This window comes from Pogoniulus pusillus, chromosome 27 (assembly GCF_015220805.1).
Source record: "Pogoniulus pusillus isolate bPogPus1 chromosome 27, bPogPus1.pri, whole genome shotgun sequence".
Lineage (NCBI taxonomy): Eukaryota > Metazoa > Chordata > Aves > Piciformes > Lybiidae > Pogoniulus > Pogoniulus pusillus.
Genome location: NC_087290.1, coordinates 7,472,076 through 7,497,928, shown reverse-complemented (window position 1 = coordinate 7,497,928; position 25,853 = coordinate 7,472,076). Strand labels below are relative to the sequence as shown.

General features: G+C 57.0%; 2 protein-coding genes across 5 annotated transcripts in view; one reads left to right on the top strand and one right to left on the bottom strand.

Moving 5' to 3' along the window:
• The window catches only part of BAZ1B (bromodomain adjacent to zinc finger domain 1B), a 49,656-nt gene extending 38,354 nt beyond the window's left edge, over positions 1-11,302 (top strand). For 2 of the 4 annotated variants that reach the window (XM_064166731.1, XM_064166729.1), the window contains 6 exons: positions 142-301; positions 1,838-1,985; positions 3,792-3,910; positions 6,577-6,728; positions 8,349-8,452; positions 9,064-11,302. In XM_064166731.1, the coding sequence (XP_064022801.1) occupies positions 142-301; positions 1,838-1,985; positions 3,792-3,910; positions 6,577-6,728; positions 8,349-8,452; positions 9,064-9,430 (1,050 nt within the window). In that variant the 3' untranslated portion in view covers positions 9,431-11,302. The remainder of the gene's footprint in view (positions 1-141; positions 302-1,837; positions 1,986-3,791; positions 3,911-6,576; positions 6,729-8,348; positions 8,453-9,063) is intronic. The other 2 variants (XM_064166732.1, XM_064166730.1) reach the window with 1 other exon arrangement.
• A 4,418-nt stretch (positions 11,303-15,720) lies between these two features.
• On the bottom strand, positions 15,721-17,908 carry FZD9 (frizzled class receptor 9). Its single transcript, XM_064166263.1, has one exon. The coding sequence runs from the start codon at positions 17,869-17,871 to the stop codon at positions 16,120-16,122; it is 1,752 nt and encodes a 583-aa protein (XP_064022333.1). The 5' UTR covers positions 17,872-17,908; the 3' UTR covers positions 15,721-16,119.
• Between the last annotated feature and the right edge of the window lie 7,945 nt (positions 17,909-25,853).

Below are 25,853 nucleotides of genomic sequence, written 5' to 3'. Positions count from 1 at the left end.
CACAAATAGGACTGCTGAGGCTATATGGAGGGAAAGAAATACAGAGTCGAGTTTTGCTTATGAAGGGCCCCAGCTATAGGATGTAAAAACATCTTCAGGCTGTAGGGAGCTGTGTCTGTGTGCTTCATTGTGAGCTGTCAGGTCTGTCTGCAGGTTGCTTCAGCCACGGAGAAGTGGAAGACAGCAATCCGTGAGGCCCAGACCTTCTCCCGTATGCACGTGCTGCTGGGCATGCTGGATGCCTGTATCAAGTGGGATATGTCTGCAGAGAATGCCAGGTGCAAAGTGTGTCGCAAGAAAGGTAGGCATCTGCCCCATGCTGACACCTCTCCATGCCCTGCTCAGGCAACCTGTGCCTTTCCAGTCTGTCCCTTTGCCTCTGCTCGGAGTTTTGGACATCAGGATTCACAGCCAGAAGCGTTGATCTCATGGAAGTATTTGACCCTGATGCCAATAAACCCTTCTTATGAAACCAGGACACAGTCTTGCAGAGCATTGCTATCCCTTAGGTATTTAGGGTACTTGGACACAAGTCATCTACAAATCCTGCTGTGAATGCTTGTGCCACTGTCCATTCCCTGCTTTAGTATTGAGTCGGAATGCTCTTTGGGCCTTTCAGCCTTTGTTAGTTAATCCCATCTTTTACAGAAGCAATGAGCAAGGAGAGGGTGGGAAGGTTGTAGTCAAATGGGGGAGAACAAGGTGGGATATTTGAGTGGAACTGCTTGATGGGGTGGAAGCCTTATTAGCTAGGGAAGTAACCAAATCACAGCCTGCTAGGGGTTGGAAGGGCCCTCCAGGGATCATCATCAATAGGTGACACGGGGCTGCCTTCTTGGTGTGCACTATAGGATGAAGGACTTTAGAGCCCTGCAGGTCGAGAGGGAACTAGTAGAAAGGGTGTCACCAAAGTGCCAGGATTTGCTCTGCCATAACCTCTCCTCTTGGATGGAAGCCTGGGAGACAGAGCTTGGTAGAACATTCTGCCTCATCATGTGCTTGTTGTCTTATTTTCTATTTGCTGAGACAGTGGTGGGAATGAGGGCAAGCAGACCTCTGAGGGAGTGCTGGGCCACTTTTGTTTACCAAGGCTATGCCATCCACCTCTTGAAAGAAAATAAGGTCTGAACTGGCCTCCTTCACTGTGGAGCCTCAGGGTGTTAGATATTCCAAACCAATTCAAAAACTCTTGAGAGGGGATTTGTAGGATGTGAGAAGGGACTCACCTGAGACTGACAGATTAGTTTCACAGAGTTTAAGAACGGGGATATTAGAGGAGATGTACTGGCAAGCTCTCTGCACTTCTTTTTTTCCCTCTTCAGTAAATGAAATAGCTGGCTCAGGACTGTCTCCCTCTTGCCCTGCATCAGTGAGAAGCACTGAGAGACTATTTCTGCTGCATACTGATTTTCTCTGTGGGCTTGCTACCTTAAGCAGCAAGAAGATGCTGTGCAGGTTGTGCAGAATGAGGCTAAAATAAAACTAGCTGTGTTTATAGCTTTTTGCTAAGCTCTTGGGCATCCATGCAGCAAATTTCTCTTTCCCTGTGTTTGCCTTGAGAGATTTAGCATGGGTGGAACCTATTTGGCAGGCTTCTACCTTTTCCCTCACATGAAATCTTTGCAGGGCACTGCACTTTGCATTGTGTTGCTTGTTTATTTTTAAGTGCTGCTGGTTTCCACTGCGGTGGTGGAAACAAGAAGGAAGGCTCCCTGCCACCAGGCAATTCTTTACATCTCTCTCTTGCTTTGTCCTGACCTCCAGCGCTGTAGCAGCTTCTGCTTTTCACGTTGAGCGAGGCTGTGGCACTCCTTACAAGTAAGTTGCCCTCTCCTAGGTGAGGATGACAAGCTGATCCTGTGTGATGAGTGTAACAAAGCCTTCCACCTGTTCTGCCTGAGGCCGGCGCTCTATGAGATACCGGACGGTGAATGGCAGTGCCCGGCGTGCCAGCCTTCCACTGCCAGGCGCAGCTCGCGAGGCAGGTGAGTGACCCTCCTCTCCCGTGCACCACCACTGATGAGATGTGCCCTTCACTAGACAACCAAACCAGTCTGAAGCAGAGCCTCTTCAAAAGGTTAGAAATGGCCTGGTTAGCTCAGTGGCGCTGGAGCAGTAGAGCTGCAGGGCTTTTTGCAGGCTGTTACTTCAGTACAGCTGTGTTCTACCGACCCCTGGCAACTTCAGCAGTTTTAACCAAAAACCTAGCATTTGGCAGTGAAAACACACACAAAGTATCAACCAAAGTCAGATGTGCTAAGGGCTGTTGTTTACCTCTGAGCAGCCAGCTGGGTGTTTCTTTCGTGGCAGTGTACTTGGTAGGACTGCAGCTCTGTAGTCTGCTGGGCTAAGTTGCTGTTGTGTTCTTGGCAGAGCAGATGTTACTTCAAGCTGCAGTTCAGCCACTGCTGTGCTACTAAAAATCAGCCCACAAATTGCTACTCTGGTGGTTTTCTGGACATCATAAACCCTAACAAAGCAGGAGTTTTTAGGGCTACAGAGGGAACAGAATCTGAGATCAGTAGCTGTCTCCTGACAGCAAGGGGTTGAATAGCTTTTTGAGCTACAAGCTGAAAGTGAAGTGTGTGAGGTGTATTTTTCTGTTTCCAACGTTTGACCTCTGCTGATTGGGACTCTCTGCTCCATCTGCCTGCTTGTCAGTGAGGTGAGGCTATCAAATGGCATCTGAAGCATAAGCAGTCAGCAGATCCTCCCCTCCAGAGCAGCAGCACAATAAGAGGTGTACTAGCTTGTAATGTGCAGGTGGTGTATGGCCTTAAAAGTATTACTTACTCCCTGGGCACCATTTAAGAGTTCATAAAGCTTGTGCAAAAGTGACAGGGCTTCAGTGCAGCTGTTCTTACCCGAGATCATAGTTCCTTTGATGTACCAGAGTCATCTGCAAGCTGCTTGGCTCCTGGATGGGAGCCATCAGGTAGGGGAACACCTGTCTTGTTATCTGCTTTCTGCTCTTGTCTTCTTAGCTGAGGCAAGGAGAAATGTCAGCCTGGGAGCACTTTTCCCCATTATTGTGGTAGCTTATTCTTATTTCCTTTTACAGCTCAAGATCCTCTTTCTCCAGAGGATTGAGGCTCTCACAGCAGCTTTGCCTTTGTCCCCTTTTGCCTATGCATGCTGTTTTTCTTTTCCCTGTTTTGTAATGGCTTGAATGCTTTAACAGACACGTGCAGCAAGTCAGAGCTGTCCTGAGCAAGGAGCCTTGTGGCTTCTGACATCAGGACATGAGAATCCAGATGCTCAGCTCATTAGTAAATACAAGCTTAGCTGTGACTAATACCAAATGAGGGCTGCTTCCTATAGTGCACAAGCATGTGGTATGACATTGGAAGGAGATAATGAGGAAAATATTCCAGCAGAAGCAAAAAAGAAAAAAAACTCAAACCCTTTTGAAGCTCCTCAGGCCAGGCCTGCAGACCTGGATGAAACAGCAGCACATCCTCTAAGGGGAAGTAAATTGCACAGCAATCAGTCTTTAAATCTGTAATCACATGGTCAAGGTGCCTAGAACAGCAGAAAAAAAATATACAGATGGAGCAGTTGGGGATTTTCAGCCCAGATGTTGAGTCAGTAGCCTGGGAAGTGCCCTTTTAGCTGTAGCTACAACTTGGTACTGTCTGGAACACTGTAAACTGCTTCGGTCTGAGCCAGGGTGTTAGTTTTACACTGAGGGGGTCAACAAGTCTCTGCCTGGGAACTAAGAGTAGAGGGGGCCCAGGGCCTCTGACGCCCAGGCTCTGGTACCACAAATGCCTTTATCTGCCTTACTCTAGGAGCTATGCAGAGGATTCTGCTGAAGATGAAGGTGAAGAAGGCGAGGAAGCTTCTGATGAACCAGATGCTGAAGAGGAAGAGGAGGAAGAAGAAGACTATGAAGTTGCTGGACTGAAATGTAAGGCTTTGACCATGCAGGAAAGTAACAGAAAATGCTAAGCCTCTGCCTTTGGTGTCCAAGGTCTTGATCCTGTTTGGGACTTGTGCTTTTCCTCACACACAGCAGGTTCTCGCTCAGAGACAGTGGGAGATGATGTCACAGGGGAAAGCTGTGGTTGTGCTGTGCATTACGTGGGCAGCTGGAGTGAACTTTTGTGTAGGGTCAGCACTAGCAGCAATTGAAATTGTGGTGAGCTCTCAGTCGCTGCCCAGCCATTCCCGTGGGGACACTGCTGAGGCCACAGGGAGTTCTGAGGGACAGTTAGCAGGGCAGGGTGAGGCAGCAGCGCTATCAGTCACTGGTGTAGGCAGTATGCACCTATAGGGTTTGTTGGTAAACTGGATTGCTGTTGGTAAATGTTCATGGAGCTTTAACCACAACCTCTTCTCCTTGCTTTTTCTCTTCCCACCAGCTCATAGCCTCTTAAGTGCAGGATTTGTAGTGATTTGGCAAGGAGATGCTTTCCAGCAGTAGGACTAACACTTCCTCTGCCCTTTCCTGTAGGAAGGCACAGTTCTTGAGGTGCACTGCAGCCTCGACTGCCAGCACCCTTGGGTTGCATACAGAGACCACTCAGGATGCATTGCTAGCTTATTCTTGGGCAGCTGAGTGGAATAAAAGAGCTTTTGTTGTAGACTTCTCAATGACTGCTTCTCCACTAAACCACTCTGCAGTATGTCTATCTGCTTTGGTTTTAGGGGAATTTGACTCAGCCTCGTTTGGGCAACTTGATGCACCGAAAAGATCTATCCTGGAATGGCACACTGCCAGCCTTTGCTTTCTGTCAAAACACCCATGACTGACATAAAGTCAACTTCAAATTGTCTTGATCGAGGCAGATGGTGGAAGCTGGAGCCCGAAGCCCAGAGGATTATCCCACTTTCTTTCAAGGGTTTCCATGCAGGTCTATCAGCCTTGATTCCCTGGCTTTATTCTGGTTTCAGGGATGTTCACTGATACCCTGGCTATGTACACTGCTTGTTCTGCAGTGTCTCCGTGTCCACACTTGGAGCCCGTTCAGCCTGTGTTGCATGGCCAAGTCAGGAGCTGAGCCAAGCTTTCCAAACAATAGCAAACGAGGGTTAGAGTCACTAAAAATAAAGCACTAAAACGCAAACGCCTCCCCCCCCACCGTGGTTTTAGAGAGCATTAACATGGAAAGGTCAGGGTGGAAAACTTTTGTTTTAAGGGAGAAGCCCCATTAATCCCGGCGGCGTTTATCCCGAGGGCTATCACCCCGAGGCTGGCTTGTCAGACATCTAACGCGTGCCACACGCTCGACACGCCAGCGGAGCGGCAGCAGGCGGACGGCCCTGTGCCCCGACGTGCGCCGCCTGCGCGGGGGGCCCCGCCGCCTGATTTATGGGGCAGGCCTGGGCTAGATGAAGCGCTGCAGCGCGCTGCGAGGATGCAACTCGCTCGGCCTCTCGTGGCCAGGTGGAAGGAGCTTGGCTGGGCAGGAAAACCAACCCGTTCCGCTGGTAGAGAGCAGGGCACGGGAGAAACTTAAGGAGAGTGCGTCAGCACACTTGTGTTTCCATCAGCGGCAGGCTCTGACAGGCGGGCAGACCCGCAGGCCAAGTGCCTTCCGTGGGGATCTAAGGCAGCAGCCACGGGCTTGGGGAATAAAATCCCATTGTTTCTCACTTGCAGCACGTGGAGCAGCTCCCGGCTGCAGTAACTCGACACTCCCCCTGCACACAGTTTACTTTTCAGGGGGGTTTAACAGCTGGTTTATCCCACTGTGTGGGCCACTTGTAGATGCTTGGAAAAGCCCCCAGCCCCAAGGCAGTAAGGAGCACAGGGAACTGGGCAAGCTGCAAGTTTCTGCTCCTGGTGTTTGCAGAGGGGGTGTTGCAGTTGAGACAACTGATCTTGCGTTACTTCCCCTGCCCTCCATTCAGTCCAAGGCTGTCAGGGTCCCAGCACTTGGGTTCTGCAGACTTGAGGGGGTTGTGTCACAGCCCCAGGCAAGCTGTCCCTGTAGCTGAGGAGCTTGGAAGCTCTCAGGCTTTGAGGGTCTGACAGCGCTGTTGGCTAGCCTGTGTGACCACCCTTTGGCAGAAAGCTGTTGCCAGACAGCAGTGGCTCTCTTTGGACAGGAGGTGATTACCAGCCTATTGCACTGGAGAGGCTATCAAGAACATGACTGCCACAAGCATGTGCTGAGTGAGGACAGGCTGACAAGAAGCTGGGTCACAGAATGACAGAATGGTGGGAGTTGGAAAGGGTCATCTAGTGCAGCCCCCCCTGCTAGAGCAGGGTCATCCAGAGCAGGTTGCCCAGGATCGCAGTGTCTGGGAACAGTCTCTCCAGAGAAGAAGACTCCACAGCAACCTCTCTGGCCTGCCTGATCCAGTTCTCCCTCACAGGAAAGAATTATTTCCTCATGTTAATGTAGAACCTCTTGGGCTGCAGTTAGTTCCTGTTGCCACTTCTCCTGTCACTGAGCACTGCTGAAAGGCCTGGACCCATCCTCTTGACCACCACCCCTTAGATAAGCACTGATGAGGATGATCACAGTTGTCTGTGGGTTCAGCAGCGTCTCTGCATTGGGCAAAGGGCTCAAGATCTCTGCTTTCAGGTTAAGCCATTCCTCTAAGCCCATGGCTTCTCTGTTTCAGTGAGACCCAGGAGAGCAGCCCGGGGCAAGCAGAGCACAGCCATGTACTCCTCAAGGCAGGGAAGGCACCAAAGGAAGAAGGAGTCGCTGCACTCAGCCAGGGGACCCCGGCAGAGGGCCGCACCTGTCAACGGCGCAGACATCGATGAGCTGGTAAGAGGCAAATTGCTCCCCAGAGGCTGCTCACGTCATGAGTTATAAACAAACAGGTGTCACACTTCCTCCCCTTCCCAAAGCCATACCCTGGATCATGCTGTGAGACCCGGGCTGGGCTGGGGCAGGCTAACAAAGGAGCCATATCCTCAAGGACCCGCTGCAAACGGAGCACAGACATGTCAGGCATCTTTCCTCAGCCACTTTCACACATTGTCCCCCTTGAGTAGCAGGCAGCCTGCAGCTTGTTAAGGGTTTTAAATAGTATCCATATGTCTCTGCAGAGAGGTGGGGGCCTGAGGGGGTCCTGCACGGTCAGAGAATGCCAGCAATGTTGGACCCTTGCTCCCCAGCCTTGGCTGTTTTCTGACAGTTGTTGCCCGTATGGTCACTCCCCAACCTCTAGGACATAATTTGACTGGTTTAGGTTTCACTTGACATTGAAAGAATAAAACAGAGCAATCCTGTGTGAGCCTGCATGCTAGGCAGAGTGGAGCTGCTCTATGCTGTTAGTCCTGAGGAGGAACACAGCATAGGGGATGTGTGAGGTTACTCCAGTCATATGGGCCATGTCACAAGCCTCTGCTAGGTGTGCCATCTGTCCACTCACCAGGGCTAGTAGTGCTGGTGTTTCCTGTCACTCTTCAGCAGTCTTGATTGTGGTCTTTGGGCTCACTACTTGTTATGCTGGGTGTGGATGGGCTGGCTGCTGGACCTACAGTGTCCTGTTAGTTGGTCTGTGCTACAGATTGGAGGGCGACCAAACCAGCAAGCTCAGGTGGGCTGCCACAGACAGCTTAGAGAGATATTCAGGTGGGGAGAATCTTACTAGAACAACTGGATCAGGGTCTCTGTCAGAATACTGGCTTGGGAAAGAGGACTTTGGTAGGACTTACAGTTCATGCTGGGAAGGGACCAGGGCTGGCTCAGGAATAGTGCTCTGTATAGTGGAGCCTTCCTGTCATCTGACATAGTCTAAGCTGTGTGCTCAGAGCCAAGGGGATGTCCCTGTGCTGGTGGCTGACCTGCTGCAGTTCCCTGGGCACATGGTTGACCTTGTGTATGGGACAGCAGTGCTGGAGGCATCAGCTGCTTTATGGTATTTAAACTGGCAGGGTCGGCACTGCAGTGTCAGTGCCACAGCCTCTCTCCCTCTGCCTGCCAGGGATTCAGAGAAGGCAGGGAGAGGGAACTCACCCCCTCCATTTGCTGTCATTTATTCTTTGGCTGCTCATTTTGACTAAGTTGTCTTTGAAACCATCTTGAAAAAGCTTGGTGCCCCTGGGCAAATGACAGGCTGCTGGTAAGACCTTCCCACCAGAGCTTCTGGATGGGGTTCCTGTTCTTGTCACTTGAGCTGCTACTGCGTGTCTTGGCTGCTGCCATCCAAAGTCCTGCAGCAGAACAGTTTGCCTCTTGATCGTTGTGGAAGGTGGCTGCATCTGAAAGGTGAACTATTGTTTCTGCAGCAGTACTACATATCCCCAACCATCAAGATGCCAGGTCATAAGGCACAAGATTGAAAAGAAAAGCTCTGCTCAGAACCAGCTTCCAAACTGTTTGCTGCACACTAAAGCCTATAGACTTCCCTCCTTTTAACAGCATCCTTCTTCTGGGCAGGTGCTTCAAACAAGGAAGATGACACGGCGCCAGAACCTCGAGCTGCAGAAGTGTGAGGAAATCCTCTGCAAGCTGATCAAATACCGCTTTAGCTGGCCCTTCAGGTGAGGGCAGGTGGCTTCCTCCTCCTGCATGGGCACAGGCCTGTCTGCAGGCAGTGTTGGGGCAGCCGTGCTGTGGTCCTGCTGGATCTGCTCGCTGGCTGCAAGAGCAGGGATTCAAAGGCAAGTTATGGATGGAAAGAATGGGAGTGAACCTGCTCCAGAAGAAACCACCGTGCTCACTCAGTCCTTGGCTAGGTTGAGGATGTGGTGCCCTTCTGAAGTGGTGTGACAGAGCATGGTAGGCTGTGAGCCAAAGTGGGGAGGCTGGGGTGGATGCTTTCTGCAACGCCCAGAATCTGCAGGGCACTCTGCAGGTGGTATGATTGAGAGGAGGTGGCCATACTTGTCATGTTCCAGTCCCTGTGCCTGGACCAGTCCTCTGGTGAAGGGCAGCAGCTTGTCCTTCTGCCATGTCCATCATCAGGCCATGGCCACTGTGGGGCTGCCATGTCTGTAGCACTGTCTGGGTGCTGCCCAGGCTGGTTCTGGTGCTGCAGGGGTGCAGGTCAGTGCTGCCACTCAAACGCAGGGGGTGGGAGATGATCTCTGCTCCTCTGCAGCTCCCCGGGGCCGGCATTTCCCTCCTATCTTTGTGGCTCTTCATTCGGCAGGGAGCCAGTGACCACGGAGGAAGCTGAAGATTACTTTGAGGTCATCAGCAACCCTATGGACTTCCAGACTATGCAGGGCAAGTGCTCTTGTGGCGATTACCGCTCGGTGCAGGAGTTCCTCTCCGACATGAAGCAGGTGTTCTCCAACGCTGAGCGCTACAACCAGAACGGGAGTCACGTACTGGCCTGCCTGGAGAAGACAGAACAGTGTTTGATTGACATGGTGCACAAACATCTGCCTGGCCACACGTATGCGCGCAGGAAACGCAAGAACCTCTCTGCCAGGTGCCAGGAACTGGAGGAGCAAGAAGGGGACAGTGAGTCGGAGCCCACTGAACATTCCCGAGGGCGGAAAAGGAAGAAATGAGGGTTGGGGAGACTAGGGGGAGAGTCAGAGCTGGAGCAGGCCTTCTGGTGCTGCTGGGCAGCAGGATGGGTTCTCTGGAGGGAGCTGGGAAGCAGCAGGCACTTCTTTATTAATCCAGCCTTCCCTTTGGCCCGTCCTCATTTCCATTTTCCTGCAGTTTCCTCAAGTATTTGGTCATCCACTGAGCGAGCAGAGATGACTTTTTACTGCTTCCTGCAAAACCAACAAAGCTCTTCACAAGTCTGTCCTGCTAGGAGGGGAAGGTGGAGGAGGGCAAAGGGAGGGCCTGGCCAAAGCCTGGCTGGGCAGAGGGGGGCATGAAGCCTACTCCAGCTTGGGTGCTGTCAGATGAGCCATTTCCTCCCCTCTGTGAGCAGCCGGCAGCGGAGCACGGCAGGACCTCGACTATCCATGGCCTGCGACATGAAACCAGCCCGGAGCTGGGGCAGGGAGGGATCAAATTGCTTCACGGAAGGACTGGGTGCATCAGGCCAATGGGCTGCTAGTTCCTGTATGTATATATTTATATGGTGTTAATTTAGAGCCCCCACTGAAGGGCTGCATAGGACGAGCAAGCACTTACATGTATGGAGTTGCAGCTTTCACCAGCATCCTAACACAACTGGCTTCCAGGTGCTCTTGCTTTCCCCCTCTCTCTTCTGGAGGGGAGCGAGCTCTGGAGCTTTGTGCTCTCAAGGGGGTTCTTCTGAGCTCAGCTCTTCACCCATACTCAGCGGAGGCAGATGGCTTCCCTGCTCACCTTGAACAGCACACGGTCAGGCAGCCCTTTGGGATGAACCAAGTGCCAGAAGCATACTGGAGAGCGTGGGGGTTTGTACCCAGCCCCTAGGGAGGGAGCTGCAGGGCAAGGGGAGCAGCAGAAACTCGTGTGTAACTTTTTAAATTAATTTTCTAGTTAAAGTGGCTTGTTTCTAGCTGTCATCTTGTACAAAGAACACCTGTAAGATAACTGTTGTCTGGCTTCGGCACATGTACAGTTTATATGAAACCGTCTTGGCTTTATTTTCCCCCCCCCCCCCAACTCTTTACAACTCATTTCCCTACCAGTAGCTGGAGTCACACTGGGGCACTTGTTGGCAGGGGTCTCCCAGTCCCTCTCTGGGCATGCTCTTACCATGTTTTATAGTGACACCTCCCCTAGCTCACCTCCTTCATGCTCCCCCAGCACAGCCAGGATGGTCCCGCACCGCCTGACCAGCCCTGCCCTCCTGGGTCCTTCCACCCAAGGTGTGGACTTTTTCCCTTAGCAAAGGGGGTGGTTTTTTTCAGCACCTCTCCTCCTCCTCTGCCATGCCAGGTTTTGACCATGCAATCAGGGCTTGAATTTTTTTATGATGATAGAAGTTATCAAATTGGAACAAACCAGCCACAGGGCTGCTCTCTGCTGGTTTTGTAACAGAGAAGCAGAAGCAGCCGTGGCAGCTCCTGTGATGTGAGAAGAAAAGCACCCTCAAGTCAGACTTGCAGCCTAGTTTGGGTGAACTTTTCTATGTTTTGTTTTTTTTTTTGTTTTAACAGGTATTTGTTTTCAGTTCTGGACTGTCCATGCCTGCAGAGACTTAAGCAGGTTTCCAGCCACTTCCCCTCTCCCCAGCCTCAGCTCCCTGCCCCACAGAATAGCACTGACGTTTGTATTTCGCACGTCCCCCTCCCTCCAGAGGCTTTGTTTTGTCCTGTTCATAGAGAACACTTTTCTGCAGGTCCCACAAGGTGAAACCTTTGGAACTGTTTGTTTGTTTGGTTTTTTTTTTTTAAGATAAATGTCATGTGGGGGGAGGGGGTTTCTGCTAAGGGCTGTACTTGTAATAAATTGGAAACTTCAAAATAAACATTATGTACTTGTGTTTGTAACACCTGCTTGTGGAGAGTCCTTTGCAGCTGGCCCACGTTCTTTTGGGGCTCTCTGGGGTCCCCAGAGCTCCCAGCAGATGTGGTACCTCTGCCTTCTGCGTGGTTGAGGCAACAGCAAGTCTGGGTCAGGTTCTCTCCAACTCTGAATTTTCCAGGCTCAGCTTTGGTTACACCACCCCCCGGGCTGTGCCTCAGCTTTCAGTATGGGGGTCAGACTGGGCCATGCCCTCTGTGGCAGGGCTACTGTCCCACACCACCCTTCTTCCTGAGCTGTGGTGGCTGGGCACGTGTGCTCTGAGCTGGCCCTGTTCATCATCCTCCCCAGAGCTGAGGGGTGGGGCTATGCTCTTCCAAGCCCTGCGCAGGGGGAAGTCACTGGGATGAGGGAGCAGCCTTAGTCTTAGGGCTGCCCAGCTCTTCTGGTGCCTTATTTCCTGTGGGCTGCTAGTGTGACACTTGACCTCCTGCCACAGTATGCAGGCTGGCAGTGGGGAGCTCTCCTGAAGGGGCTGTAAGGTTGAGGGGGGAGTGGGGATGTCTGCTCTTTCACTTCGGTATTCCTCGGCATGTTGGCCAGCACGCCTGCTGCCCTCGTTCGGTTGATGTGTTTTGCAACCACAGCTCTGGTGGCTGCAGCTCAAAGATGAGTAAGGACCGTTCCAGTTGTCTGTAAGCAGGACTCCCATCCCACCACCCTGGTCTCTAGCAGCCTGACAGGGACAGGCTGGGCTCTCTGACATGGTGAACATCAGAGGCAGCACCCAGAGGCTGAGGAGGTGGTGAGCAGCTCCACCTTCTGTGGAGCCATTCTTAGGTCAAGGTTTTGCCTGCATTTCTGCCAGTGCTGCAGTGCCAGGAGGTGATGGTTTACTGGGCGGAAGTGTTCCAGCCAGGTCCAGCTCTGCTGGGCAGAGGAACTCCCCTGATGGGGCTGAAGGCTGTCAGCCAGGGGCAGATGCTGCTTTCCCCAGAGAAGCCTCAGCCCTTCTCCACAAGAGGTGGTTTGGCTTGCTGGGTATGCAACAGGACCTGAGCGAACCAGAGTGTGATTCAAGCTGGGACATTTCCAGGCCTCGGCATAGAGCCCTCACACCAGCATCTGCTCTGAGACCTTTTCAGAGATTTGCTTTTTATAGCAGCCCCTGCACAGCGTTGGTGTCCTGTGCTGGGCTATAAATAGCTGTCCCCATGCCTGGCAGGCAGGCGCTGGTGGACAGCCACGGCCCTGCTGGCACCATGGGCTGAGGGCCGGTCACCAGCCTGGCTGCACCCACCATCTCCCCAGGGCTGGCCTGTGAGAAAGCCTCATGGGGCACCTGCGTTTTCTGGTGTTCCAGAACAGCCTGCAGAGGAGGCCACGGAGCACAGAGGGTGAGGAGCCATGAGCTCCACTGGGATCCCTCATGGCTCATATGAACCTGTTAACAGGCTGGGGTGAGTTGGGATTTTCAGTCCCCAGAGCACAGCCACTGCCCTTCTGTTACTCAAAACCCTGTGTGAGAGGGGACAGCATTCTCAGCCTAGCAGGTGCTGGTGGGGCATGAGACTCAGCTTCTCCATGTGCCAACTGGACCAGGACACCAGGACTGGTGAGGGGGCTGGAGCACAGCCCTACGAGGAGTGGCTGAGGGAAAGAGGAGGCTCAGGGGGCACCTTATCACTGTCTACAACTACCTAAAAGGAGGTTGTAGACAGGTAGGGTTGGTCTCTTCTCTCAGGAAAACTAGTGACAGAAGGAGGGGACACAGCCTCGAGCTGTGCCAGCACAGGTTTAGGATGGATGTTAGGAAGAATTTCTTCACAGCAAGAATGATTAACATTGGAATGGGCTGCCTGGGGCTGTGGTGTAGCCCTCATCCCTGGAGGTGTTTAAAAAGAGGCTGGATGTGTTACTTGGTGCCATGGTTTAGTTGATTATCTAATGTTGGTGTTAGGTTGGACTTCATGATCTTGAAGGTCATTCCCAACCTGATTCATTCAATGATTCTGTGTCTAAGGGGTGTCCCAAGCGCATTCTCACCCAGTGGCAGCCCTGGCTCAGCCTTCACAGTCAGTCCTCCTGCTGGCACTGGCAGTAGTTCCCAGGCCAAGAGGGCTGCCCCTGTGGGGATGTGGCAGTGCTGAGCCCTCTTTGCTCCTTGCTGAGGGACTTTGCAGCCTCACCAGCCCCACTGGAGCCAGAGATTTGGCTGCCTTTGGGACTGCCCCGAGTAGGATGGAGAGGGGATGCAGGGATTGCTTGGGGGTGGGGGCACACAGAGGAAGGCTGAGCCTCCTTATCACAGTCTTGAAAGTGGCAGTGACAAGGGGACAAGTGATTTCCCTGGCACAGAGCCCTTCTAAGGGTGGACTGTGGAAAAGCTCTGTCTCCCCAGTGGGACCAGCCATTCCTGGCACCTCGGGGCTGGCTGCCTCCAGTGGAGCCAGCCGGGCTGCAGGGCTGATAGCCGGCGGTGGTCGGGCGCCGGCAGCCCCACCGCTGCCCCACCGCTGAGGCCCAGCGTGCCCCGTTACCGGGGTGAGCGCTGGAGAGGCAGCGAGCTCCTTGGCAAGGGCCGGAGTGCTCAAGGGCAGGGTGTCCCCAAGAGCAGGGACATGCTCACATCCCGGCACCATCGCTGTGCCACGCGTCGGGGCGGGCGGGCCACAGGTGCGGCGAGCTGGCTCGGGGCTCAGCGCCCTGGGGCTGCCTGCGTGCAGCCCAGGGTGGGTCCGGCGCAAGGGTTTTACCCCTGGCACAGAGACGCTGCCGTGTGCGCCCTCCCTGGACAGCCCACGCCCTGTGCTGTGCCCGGCTCCCTGGGCTGGACTTTGGAGCTTGTCCTGCAGCCAATATTGACTCTCCTGCCCCAGGTCACGGCCCTTTTATCTGCCCAAACAAACCCTCCAGTGGCAGCCAGGGGAGCCCACGATGCTGTGACCTCCCCCCTAGCAACGGAGGCCAGGTGGGGTCCCTGCCCTGGCACCACAGTTATCACTGGCCCAGGGGAGGAACTGAGTGCGTCTGAGCCAGCCAGGCAGGAGCCCCGCAGCATCCCCCCTCCCACCAGCGCCGCGGCGCAGCAGGGGCTCCTTCACACCTGGGCTGCTGCGCTGGCTCCCGTGGGGGGGTGAAGACTTCTCTGGTGTCAGTCGCTCGACTTCTCCCAGCATCCCAGCGCCCTCGGGGGGCGCGGATGAAAGGCGTCGCAGCATCGATCACGCAGCACAAAGCCCCGGCACGGCGAGGGGTGAGGGGCCTGAACCCAGCCCCTGCCGCCACTTCAGGCTCAGGGTGGGAGGCGTCTCGCAGGTCTCCCCTGGCTGCAGCCCTGACGTGGAGCTCCGAGCTGCAAGGACTTCAGAGGGCTGAGGGCCCAGGGCGGTTGGTGTGAGCAGGCAGTGGGTGCTAAAAAGAGGGTCCCTTGCCGGCTTGTTGGTCCCTGAGACTCTCACTGGGGCCCAGCACTGCCCCAGCCTGCACGCTAATTAGCTGGCTAATTAATGGATAATCTGAGCATCACCACGGCTGCCTGCTGCAGCCCCCTGCCTGCCACAGCTCCCATGCTGCCTGTGTCCCTGCCCATAGACCCTTGCCCACTATGGGGCCAAGGCAGAGCCCTCCTATCCCAGCCTCTCCTCCCCACCCCATCACTGCACATCCCCAGGGGCAGCCAGGTCAAACCAGACGCACAGACCCTTTGCAGAGGTGAGCTGGCCCCCTCCCAAGGTGTCTCAGAGCAGCGGCCCCCACCACAGAGCCCCCAGCAGGGCCACCTTGCCCAGGAGGATGGTGGCACCCCCCACGGCTGCCCACCTCGTGCCCCAGGCACCCCGCAGCAAGGACAGTCCCAGCTGCCCCCACCAGCCCCAGCAACACCAGCTGAGGCTTGAATTTCCCTCCGGACAATGGGGAAGGCAAGCTGGGATTGTAACCGGAGCGGAGGGATAAATAAAGCTGCCCAGAAGTTTCCATTACCCACACCTCGGGCTTCTGCGTGGGACATCAAAGCTGAGCCCTCTTCATCCCAAGGTCCTGAGCCCCCAGCCCATCACCACAGTTCCTGGCCTGCCATGGCCCAGGTGTTGGAGCACTGAGCCCCCTCGCCTGGCACCGAGGCCCCAGCACCAACCAAATCACCTACAGAGCACGGAGTGGAAAAGATGATTAGTTGGCGTGACAGGGCAGGAAAACCCTTCTCCTCCTCCTCCTCCTCCTCGGCTGAGGGGCAGCGGGTGCCGGCAGACCCCAGAGAAGCCACGGGGGGAGCTGGATGTAGGCAGACCCCAGGTGCCACACACTCCCATCAGCTGCCACTCCTGACACGGAGCTGACACAGGGACCACCAGTCCCAACCCACTGACCTGGGGGGGGGTCTCTCGCTGGGCTGCTCTCGACTTCCCCCCCCTTGAATCCCTCCAAACAGCACCAGGCTCGGTTGAAATAACACATCCAGGGTTTATTGTTTTTTCCATTCCTTGCAGCTAATGATTAAAAAAAAAAAAATCTAAAATAAATTACAGAATTAAATAAACACAGACTGGATTATTCCCCTCCCTGCCCCGTCCCCACTGCCCCCCAAAGAAAGCGTTAAAAGTCACTGGGTTTGGCAACAGCAACAACAAAACAACCTCTAGGAAAAAGCAGCTACTTTGTCAGGGGCGAGCGGTGCTGGGGAGGAGGGGGGAGGGGGTGGGGGTGTGCCGTGACCCTCACCGCCCCAAACCAGTGTGCGTCCCTGCTCCCACCGCTGCTTGGCCTCTGCCCTCGCCCCTGGCACTGTCCCCTCACCCCTTACCCGTGTGGGCTGGCTCCCCGCGGTGCGCCAGCCCCTGCTCTAGACGTGGGTTGGGTTGTCCAGATACGGGTCCGTCTTGGTCATGTGCAGCATGACCGTGGGGGCTTTGTAGTGGCAGTGCACCCCACCACAGCTCACCCCGCTGCAGGGCTTGCCCCTCGTCCTCACGCCCAGCTTTCTGTTGCACAGGCTCTGCCAGGTCTGCAGCGTCTTGGAGCTCCACACCCACACCCCGCTGGTGATGCCCACCACCAGCGACATGAAAATCTTTAGCATGAAGACAGCCACGGTGGGCACCGAAGTGTCCAAGGAGCAGTTGGCAGCACGTCGGCCGGGCAGGTGCAGGCAGCCGTGCTCCAGGGCCCTGAGGTTCCAGTAATCCACGTTCAGCCGCTCGTAGAAGTAGCAGACGATGACACAGGTGGCCGGGACGGTGTAGAGGATAGAGAAGACTCCGATTTTCACCATCAGCTTCTCCAGCTTCTCCGTGTTGGTGCCACCTGTCTTCATGATCTTCCGGATATGGAAGAGGGCAACAAAGCCTGTGAGGATGAATGAAGTGCCAACGACCAGGTAGCAGGAGAGGGGGATGAGGACAAAGCCGGTCAGGGCGCTGACGTCCATGCTCCCCACGTAGCACAGCCCCGTGAGCTCATCTCCTGCCACCTTCCGCATGGTGAGGATGACGATGGTCTTCATGGCTGGGATGCCCCAGGCGGCCATGTGGAAGTAGCTGCTGTGGGCCTCGATGGCCTCGTGCCCCCACTTCTTCCCGGCAGCCAGGAACCAGGTGAGCGTGAGGACAACCCACCAGAGCGAGCTGGCCATGCCGAAGTAGTAGAGGATGAGGAAGACAATGGTGCAGCCGGTGCTCTCCAGCCCCTCCTGGATGATGTAGAGCTCACCGTTTTCCCGGTCACAGGCGATGTTCTCAGCCCCGGCCACCGAGCGGATGATGAAGGCCACAGAGTAGACGTTGTAGCACATGGAGAGGAAGATGATGGGCCTCTCAGGGTACTGGAAGCGGTGAGGGTCCAGCAGGAAGGTGAGGACGGTGAAGGCAGTGGAGACGAAGCAGAGGGTGGACCAGACTGCCATCCAGATGAAGGCAAAATCCTTGTCCTCCCGGGACCAGTAGACGTCCACCCCGGGGGAGCACCTGGGCGCGCAGGAGAGGCTCTTCTCCACGTACTGGAACTTCTCAGGGTTGTCGCAGGCTACCAGACCGTTTGGTCCCCGACCCTCCACAGTGCCTGGTGGCCAGGGCCGGGGGGCCACGGGCAGCATGCCCTGGCCCTTGTGGGGCTCGGCAGCCGAGGCGTTCTCAGGAGCCTCCATGCAAAGGGCGTTGGGGTCGTTCTTGGTGGGCAGCTTGCCGCAGTCGAGGGACTCAGGCCATCCGAAATTGAACTGCTCCATGATGGGCACGCACTTGTGGCGGGCCTGCTCGCACATGGGGCGGCAGGCGGGGATGCTGGCGCTCACCTGGTCGGTGCACATGGGCGCGTAGAGCGAGCAGAGGAAGAAGCGCAGGTGGACGTGGCAGCCGTACTCCACCAGCGGGGCGAACTCGTGCAGCTTGAGGGCGGCTTCGCGCTGGCTCTCGTGGCCCAGCAGGTTGGGCATGCGGGTCAGGTTGTACCCGATGCCCCGGCACATGGGGATGTCGACGGGCTGGCACCGCGCCGCCCGCCCCCGCGGCCCTTCCAGCCCCGCCAGCTCCAACCCTCGCCCGGCCGCCGCCAGCTGCCACAGCACCGACAGGGCCAGCCGCAGTCGCACCGCCGCCATCGCCCGGCCCTCCGGCCCCGGCCCCGCGGCTACAGCGCCGCCATCACCCGGCCCCGCCGCCCCCGCGCCCCCGGGACGGCCGCTCGCTGCTGCTGCTGCTTCGGCTGCTGCTGCTGCTGCGGCGGCCCCGGTGCCGCGCCGGGGCAGCTCCCCCCGCCCGCCGCCCCGGCTCCGGCCCCGAGCGCCATGCGGCGGCCCCGCCGAGCGCCCCGCGCCGCCGCCGCCCCGCGCCCGCCGAGCCCCGGCAGCGCCGCGCCGGCCGGGACGGCCCCGCCCCGACAGCGGGGACGCGCCCCCGGGGCGGGGACAGAGGGACACACGCCCCCGCCCCCCCTGAGGGGGAGGGGCGGTGGCGGGCGCCGTGCGCGGAACCGGCACCGGGACCTGCAACCGGCACCGGGGCTGGCATCGTGACTGAGACCCAGAGCCAGAACGGGGACTGGAACTGGAAGCCAGAACGGGCACCATGGCACACACCGCACTGGTACTGGGACTCGGAACCGACACTGTGGTCTGCATCGGTACCAGTGCCGGGACCTGGAACTGGCACCGAAGCTGACACCGGAACGCGAATCGAGCCCACAGCACGGGCTGGGAGAGCCCAGCGCCCCCTGTCCCCGGGTGGCACCCGGGATTGCTGTCACAGAAGAGTGCCCTGTGCCAGCAGGCGGGGGACATCGATGCCACCCAGCACCGGGGATGCAGGTGGCCAGTGCAGTTAGCAGGTGGTGACACAAGTCAGCGTGCCAGCCCCCCAGATCCAATGTCCCATTCTCAGGCTGACAGATCACTCATGCCAGGGGCAAGGGGAGCCTGGGGGTGCCCGGCTGGAGGAAACCAAAGTTGCTCAGGCCAATGTTAAAAACTCACTGCAGGCATCAGCGCCCATGGGGACAAGCTTTACTGCCCATGCCATCTCCACAAGATGCCACTAACTGTTCCCCGTGCCCAGGAGCTGCCAATTCCACATTTGGCCCGGGAGTGCTGGCACCGCGCCACCCCCAGCACCCATTAGCAACAGCGAAGGGGCGGACCAGCGGCTCAGCCATCCTGGGGACAATTCGGGCAGGTTCCCTGGGGAGACCTAGCAGCCAGTGCCCGTCGGGGGCTGGCTGTGGGTGCGGGCATAGGCTGGCGCCTGGGCGTGTGGGCACCGCGCCGTTCCCAGGCATTCCCGCAGCCCTGCGATTTCTCCAGTAACGACATAACAAGCTGTCAGCGAGGCTCCTAATCGCCCGCCGCGCACCGGCCCCGGCCATACATTATCCCAGCCTGCGCGGCCCGGCGCTATAAGGAAATTCCACGGGAGCCGCTTATCGGTGGCTGTAACGGTGCGGCAGATAAGCCGTCGCCATGGAATTTCCCTCTAGCATGGGCTGACTGCTCGCCTGGCGCTGGGAAAAGAGATATTTGGGGTTATTTGGGGTGCTGGAGGCGGGGGGGGGGGGGGGGGGGGAGGGGTTGTCCCCTGGGCGACCAGGTCCAAGGCTGAAGGGGCTCCAAAAAGCTCAGTGCCATGTGCCTGGGTGACACGGAGCAGCCGCCAGTGTCAGGGGTCTTGGTGCCCTGGGCTAAGGCCATGCTCTCCTCTCTGTGTGCCCTAAGGACTGGGTGGGTTTGGGGAGTGTTGTGCTGCAGTGCAGGTCTGGGGGCAAGCTGACATTGATGGATGAATAGAATCACAGACTGGAGTTGGAAGGGACCTGTAAATGTCACCTAGTCCACCCCCTGCAGTGAGCAGGGACATCTTCAACTCAAGAGCTGTCCGACACGGCTGTTTCTGTTGTGGCTGAGATGGAGATGACATCCACAGGGTACTGGCACCAGTTTCTGAGGTCCCTCATCCCCACAGCCCTAGGATGCATGTCCTGCATGGAGTAAGGGACCGAAGGGTGTCTCTGCCAGTGCTCCAGGGTATGTTAAAGCCCAGTCCTGCTATTGAAGCTTCCCTTTAGTGAGCTATTTGCTGAGGGAAGCTTGAAACCATCACCTGGAACCACTCAAACATCCCAGAACCTTGCTCTGGCTGCCTAGTGAGGCTCCTAGGTGGGCAGAACAGACCACAGCAGGTCATCTGAGTAAGGGTTAGATGAGACCCCAGGGTGCCAGCTTCACCATCTCAGCTTGCCCTGTTGGGCTGCCTGGGCTGTGAAGGGTTAATCACACACACACAAATAAATGTCTTTTAATTTAATTTTGCTTTAATATGTAAAACTGTTGCTCTTGGCAGCAGGCACCGGAGCTCAGCCAAGAGCAACACGTGGATTTTCAGAGTCAAGGGGCTCCTTTTAACACAGAGGAGCAGCTGCCCCTCACCTTCTCCCCACACCCTGGGGTGGCACCCTGAGGTGCTCCTCCTCTACCCCAAGACCTTCCTTGGTTGCTCCATGGAATGCCCAAACCATTCCCAAGCCTCAGGGACCTGCAGTGGGGACAGCAAAGGATCCCTAGTGCCCTTCATCCCATCTGCGTAGGAGCTGCCACCAGCATTCCAACCCTTGTCCAAGTCTTGCCCTGTCGTTGCACCACTTTTAGGGATCAGCCTGCTCACCCATGCCCAGACTGCTGGGGTACACCGGGGCAGCCAAGGAGGGGACAGCACAGTGCTTGCTGCTGGAACGGGGGCATCGTGGCCATACACAGAAGCTGAGATCTCCAGCAGGTCTGGAAGCCTCGCAGTGAAAACAAGAACACCAGGTAGAGCAACACAGCAGATTTACAGCCTTGGAAGTGGCCCTGTGCTGGGAATCCAATATCAATAGCTGGAAGAAAGGGCTCACAGAGGCAGCACAGAAATCCTGCCCGGGAAGCGGCCAGGCCGGCGGAGCGGGGCCGTATCGCAGGAGCCCGGGAGCCTGTGGTTCCTGGCAGCAGCTTTGCCCCATTTCCTTTCTTCCCGTCAACAGCTCTCACAAACCTGTGCAAGAGCCTCAGCGAGGGGAGGGGGAAGGAGAGCAGGAAGGGCCACGGGTGGAAAAATCCCTCACTGCTGCCCCAGGGGAAGGAGAGGCTGCAGGAATGCTCCTCTTGCCCAGCCGAGGATGGGTCCTCCCTGGCTTGCAGGATCTGGGAAATCCCTCTGGGCACCAGTGATGGGGACAGCCCTGGAGGGAGCTGGGGAGGGAGGTGATGGACCTGGGGAGGATAAGAAGAGGTCATGGTGTTAGGGATTGGAGCAGTGGATCCAGGGAGGAGATCATGGAGATAGGCAGAGGGTGATGAGTTCAAGGAGAAGACAATGGAGATGTGGAGTTGGGCTGGGCTATGGAGCTGGCTGAAGGGCAATGGAGATGAAGAGGGGGCAACAGGGCAGGAGACAGGACAGTAGGGCACAGGATGGGCTGAAAGGGCATGGGAGGGGATGATGGAGCTGTGGAGGGGATAGTGTGGGCTGCCTTGTCAAGTCTGAGCTAGGGCAGGCAGAACTTGCTGCAGGGTGGTGAGGGACCCCATGCCAGCTGAGCCACCCTCTCACCTACCCCTTCTCAGCAGGCTCTGCCCATGGACCCTTGATGGTCCCAGCTACACCCAGTGCCAGATTCATGGGCATGGGCTGAGGCAGGAAGGGAAACCCCAGAAATCAAGGGCAGGCCAGTGGCTATGCCCAGGGACAGGCCTGGGCTCCGTGGCACCTCTGTCTCTCCCTGCCAGCCCAGAGGGAGGGTGATGGCACAGCCCCACAGGGATCCGGGGGGATAATTTTCCCTTCCTGAAGAATTTCACAGGAATAGCTGGTGCAAAAGGCCAGCGGCTTTGATTTCAAAGGGATGCCAGTGCTGGGGCCGGATGGGCTGAGCAGGTGGAGGGGTCCATCCTGGAGCACCCCACGCTGGGCACCCTGTGAGGCTGCACGCTGGCACACACCTAACCGCAGAGGCAGCTGTTCCCTGCCACCATCTCCCTAGGGACACCAGCAGGAGTGATCCTTAAGCTCAAACCCTTCTTTGCCACCAGCAAGGGTCCTGTGTGACCATTAATGCCATGGGCAAGCCATGCTCTGTGCCCTGTGGCCTCCTGCCAGGCTCTCTGCTATGGGCAAGGGGCAGCAGGGTGGGAAGATGGAGATTTGGGGGGACAGCCCCCAAACAAATGGGTGGAGGAACCTGGCACTGGTAGGAGGAGATGAGTGAACACGGAGCACAGATCCTGCCCAGCCCCAGGCAGTGCTGAGGGAAGGGACGAGGCAATTTCTCCCTGAATCCACCATCACTTAAACCACTGAGGGGTGGGAGCTGCCAGCCCTGCTCACTGTACCAGCCCTGCTCAGCTGTGCCAGGCTGGGTGGCCTCACAGAGCTCTGCAGCATGTGCCAGCGGGTGGGCAAACCACTCCTGGAAGGGCTCCATGGGCACGGCAGTGTCAGTGGCACCAGGCAAGGCAGAGAGCACTGAGCACCTCAGCCCCACGACCTCAGGGCTTCTGCTGGCCCCCAGCCGGGCGCTGACATCTTGTCACTTGCTGCTGAGACACTGGGGCCATGGCATGTGTCCTCTGAAGGACAGGACTGTTCCCTCTTTCTTTCATCCTGCTGCCATCTGTGCTCCCAGTGTCCTGGCTGGCATGGGCTGGCACACTCCCCAGCCGAGTCAAAGGCTCTGCAGTGTCCCCAAGGAGCCGCAGACTCTCCACCTTGTCCTATCTAGGTCAGGGAATGACCCAATCTCCCCATCCCAAGGAAGGAAAACTCTTCCCAAATGCCCCAATGCCCTTTGGGGCAGCGGGGTGACATCCTTGCCCACCTGGCTGTCCCTGGCACAACCTGCTCACTCATGGGCAGCCCCTGAATCATCACCAAGGGAGCTGTGGAGACATTTCCTGCAGGAGCCAAGAGTTTTTTACCAGGCATCTGGGGGCACTCACTCCTTGGGCCCATCCCATCTCGGGGAACACCCCACCCCTCACCCAGGGGGGTCCCCTGGCCATCCCAGGGCAGTAGCAGACAGCTGAGTGACACCAGCTTCACCCAGCAGTGTCAAGTCTTGAGCTTCAGTGCCGCCTCACTGGCTTGGGTCCCCTGCGTGTGTTACTGGTGACAACCGTGGCGCAAGGACACCATGGCCAGGGCTCAGGCACACAGGGTGGCATGAACTGCCCAGAGAGGCTGCAGCTTAGTGCCCCCATTGCCTTGCAGCTGGGGGGCCACGAGCACCCCGTGGCACTGTAAGCCGTGAGTGACACGGAGGGACAGTCCTGCTGCTGGCCAGTCCACCTCCCTGGCCATGGCCACAGGTCCCCTGGGCCACAACAGCCTCACCAGTGCAGCATGGCTGTGAAGAAGGCAAGAGACACATGCAGGGCATGTCCCTCCTGCACCAGGAGCCCTGGGAGCCAGAGGGACCAGAACATGAATGGGGACCACATGCAGCCATGGGACCTGGGGCGACAGGGCAGGAGGGCAACAGGGTCCCCAGCGGGAGCCCTGGCATGTGGGGAGCGAGCCAGCAAGAGGCTGAGAGGACACAGGACTGTCCCCCATCGTATTTTAGTTGGTGAGTGCCTGCTGATGCAGCTGGCAGCACCACGAGCTGCTTACAGCCTCTGGTGGGCTCAGACACATGTCCCTGGTGATGGGGACCCCCTCTCCACCTAAGGGAACGCTAGACTGAGCTGTGTCTTTCCTTCAGATGTCTCACTCACCCTTGCAGACCCTCCCTCGAGGGAGGACAGGACACAGGCCAGCCTCGGCCGCATGTGCTCACTCTGAACCCTACTGATGCCACTTTGCTGCGTCTGCCTGATGGAGCTGGGCGAAGGGCTACGGCTTCCAGCTTGATTCAGCCCTGGGAGGAGCAGGTCATGCAGGCACCACACCAAGCCGTGGGGCCACCGCCTGCCCTGCGGCTGACCTGCAGTGCCCACCCCTAATTTCCTGGCAGCCCCAGGACAGGCAGAGGAGGCTTCACGTCGCGCTGCGCTGGGAGCCAGCTCCGAGGTGCTCCCAGCTGCCACCCCAAGCCGACACAGGCGCTCCTTCATGCCCGGCGCCGCTCGCCGCCTCTCCCGCAGGCGGCCGCAGCCCGCGGCGCAGCGCAGCGCAGCGCAGCCACACTCAGCCCTTTCTCGGCCCCGCGCCGCCGGGCGCTGGCAGCGGCTCCGTGCCGCACAATGCCCCTCCTTGTTCGCCCCGGCCCGGGCCCGGCTTGCGGGGAATGGCAGGGAATCGCCTCCATTTCCTGCTGGAGTTTTATTACATTCCCCGTATAAATAAACAAACCCCAGCCCGAGCAGAGCGGCAGAGCCGCGGGGGCAGCCTGGAGCCAGGCAGGACGTGGGCTGGGGCTGAGCCCCGCGGCACCGGGGCTGGGAGCATCCCAGGAGGTCCTAGCGGGGTTGGAGTGGTCCTGGGATGTCTGTGCCCTCCAGGTCTACACCAAGTCCGCTGTGGCTCTTCCAGGAGAAGCTGAAACCCCATCAATTCACTCTGCAAGGCCATTGAGGCTGCTGCGAGTGCCCGGCGAGGGGTTTACCGTACCGGGCACAGATCCTGGGCACCGACACTGCTGCTTGGCTGGGAGAGAAAGCTTCCCCCGGGCAACGTGAGAAGTGTGGGAGCACCCTGGAGCTCTGCCACAGAATGAGGGAGGATGGGGGGAACCTCTGGCGATCACTTAGTCCGGGGCAGGTCACCTGGAGCAGGTTGCAGAGGACGGCACCCAGGCAGGTTTGGAGTGATTCTCTCCGGGCAGCCTGTTCCAGTGCTCTGCCACCCTCGAGGAACACTGAGTTTTGACAGCTTGGGGCTGAGAGATTTTTCTGCTCTGCTCAAGAGGAACCCAGAACCCAAAGCCCTTCTACCCCCCACTGCTTCCTCTTGCCTGAGGGCTTTTGACTTTCCTGATCAGCAGCCTCCTCCTCATTGTGCCCAGCTGGTCAGACAGGCTCTGACACCCCTGAGTGATCAGCAAACGTCCCTCACCTGTTTGGCACCAGCCCACAGACTCATACTCCACCCACAAACACTCCACGGGGAAGTCTGGACTTGATTCCAGTAGGAACCCTGGGGGGAACTGGGGTTCAGACACAGAGAATCTAAACCAGTGAGGCCCAGATGACCTGAGTGTGTTCCAGACAAGTGGGGTGACCTCCTCACAGCCCTGCCTGAACCAGACAAAGACCACCTGGACCTCCACAGACCCATGGGCTCCATATCCCTTTGGGACAGCACTGGTGAGTGCAGGCAGGCAGAGAGCCCAGGGGTGTGTATCCCACTGGGAAAGGATTTGGCACCAGGATGCCCTATTTCTAGCTTAAAAACACCCCAATCTGCAAACAGCTCTGAAAATACTCAAGAATGCAAAGCTGAACCCAAAACCCCCAGCAGTGCCAGAGTGGGGAAGCCAGCTGCCTCCTTCTCTGCTCCAAAACTGTATTTTCATAAGATGGGGCAGTGCAGCTTTAGATCCATCATCATCATCATCATCATCATGGCATCGAGAGCTCAAGATGGCAACTGGGAATGGAAACCCTCAGGTATGTCAAACAAAACCACTATTTACTGTTCTCTTACTAAGCCTGTTCTCCTCCAGGGGGAAAAAAACACAAAGCTCCCCTATTTATTCAGCAGAACTCAGCACTTTTGGGTTTTGCTGATGGGGTCTAAATATAGTTCCTGAGAAACAAATAATCTTTCAGGGATTTCTGCTCCTTTCCATCTCTCCAACCACCTTTCTTTAAAGGTCAGGCAATCACAGTGAAGGCCTTCGCCCCAGACAGCAGCCTCTGCCATTTGGGCATGAGTTAAGAAAGGTGCCCTTTGGATGTGGCACCAGCTCTGTGAGGTGGGGCACACACTGCCTGGGCTCCTCCAGCAGTGCCATCCTCATTCCCAGCAGGTCCTTCTCCTGTCCCTGCAAAGGGCACCAAGCCTCTGGGCACGTGAAGGGTGAAGACTCACTTGTGTCACTGGGGAGGACAGCAGCTGGCGATGGCATCATAGCACCAAAGTGGTGTCAGACCATGGATCCCATATCCCTGGGTGCTGG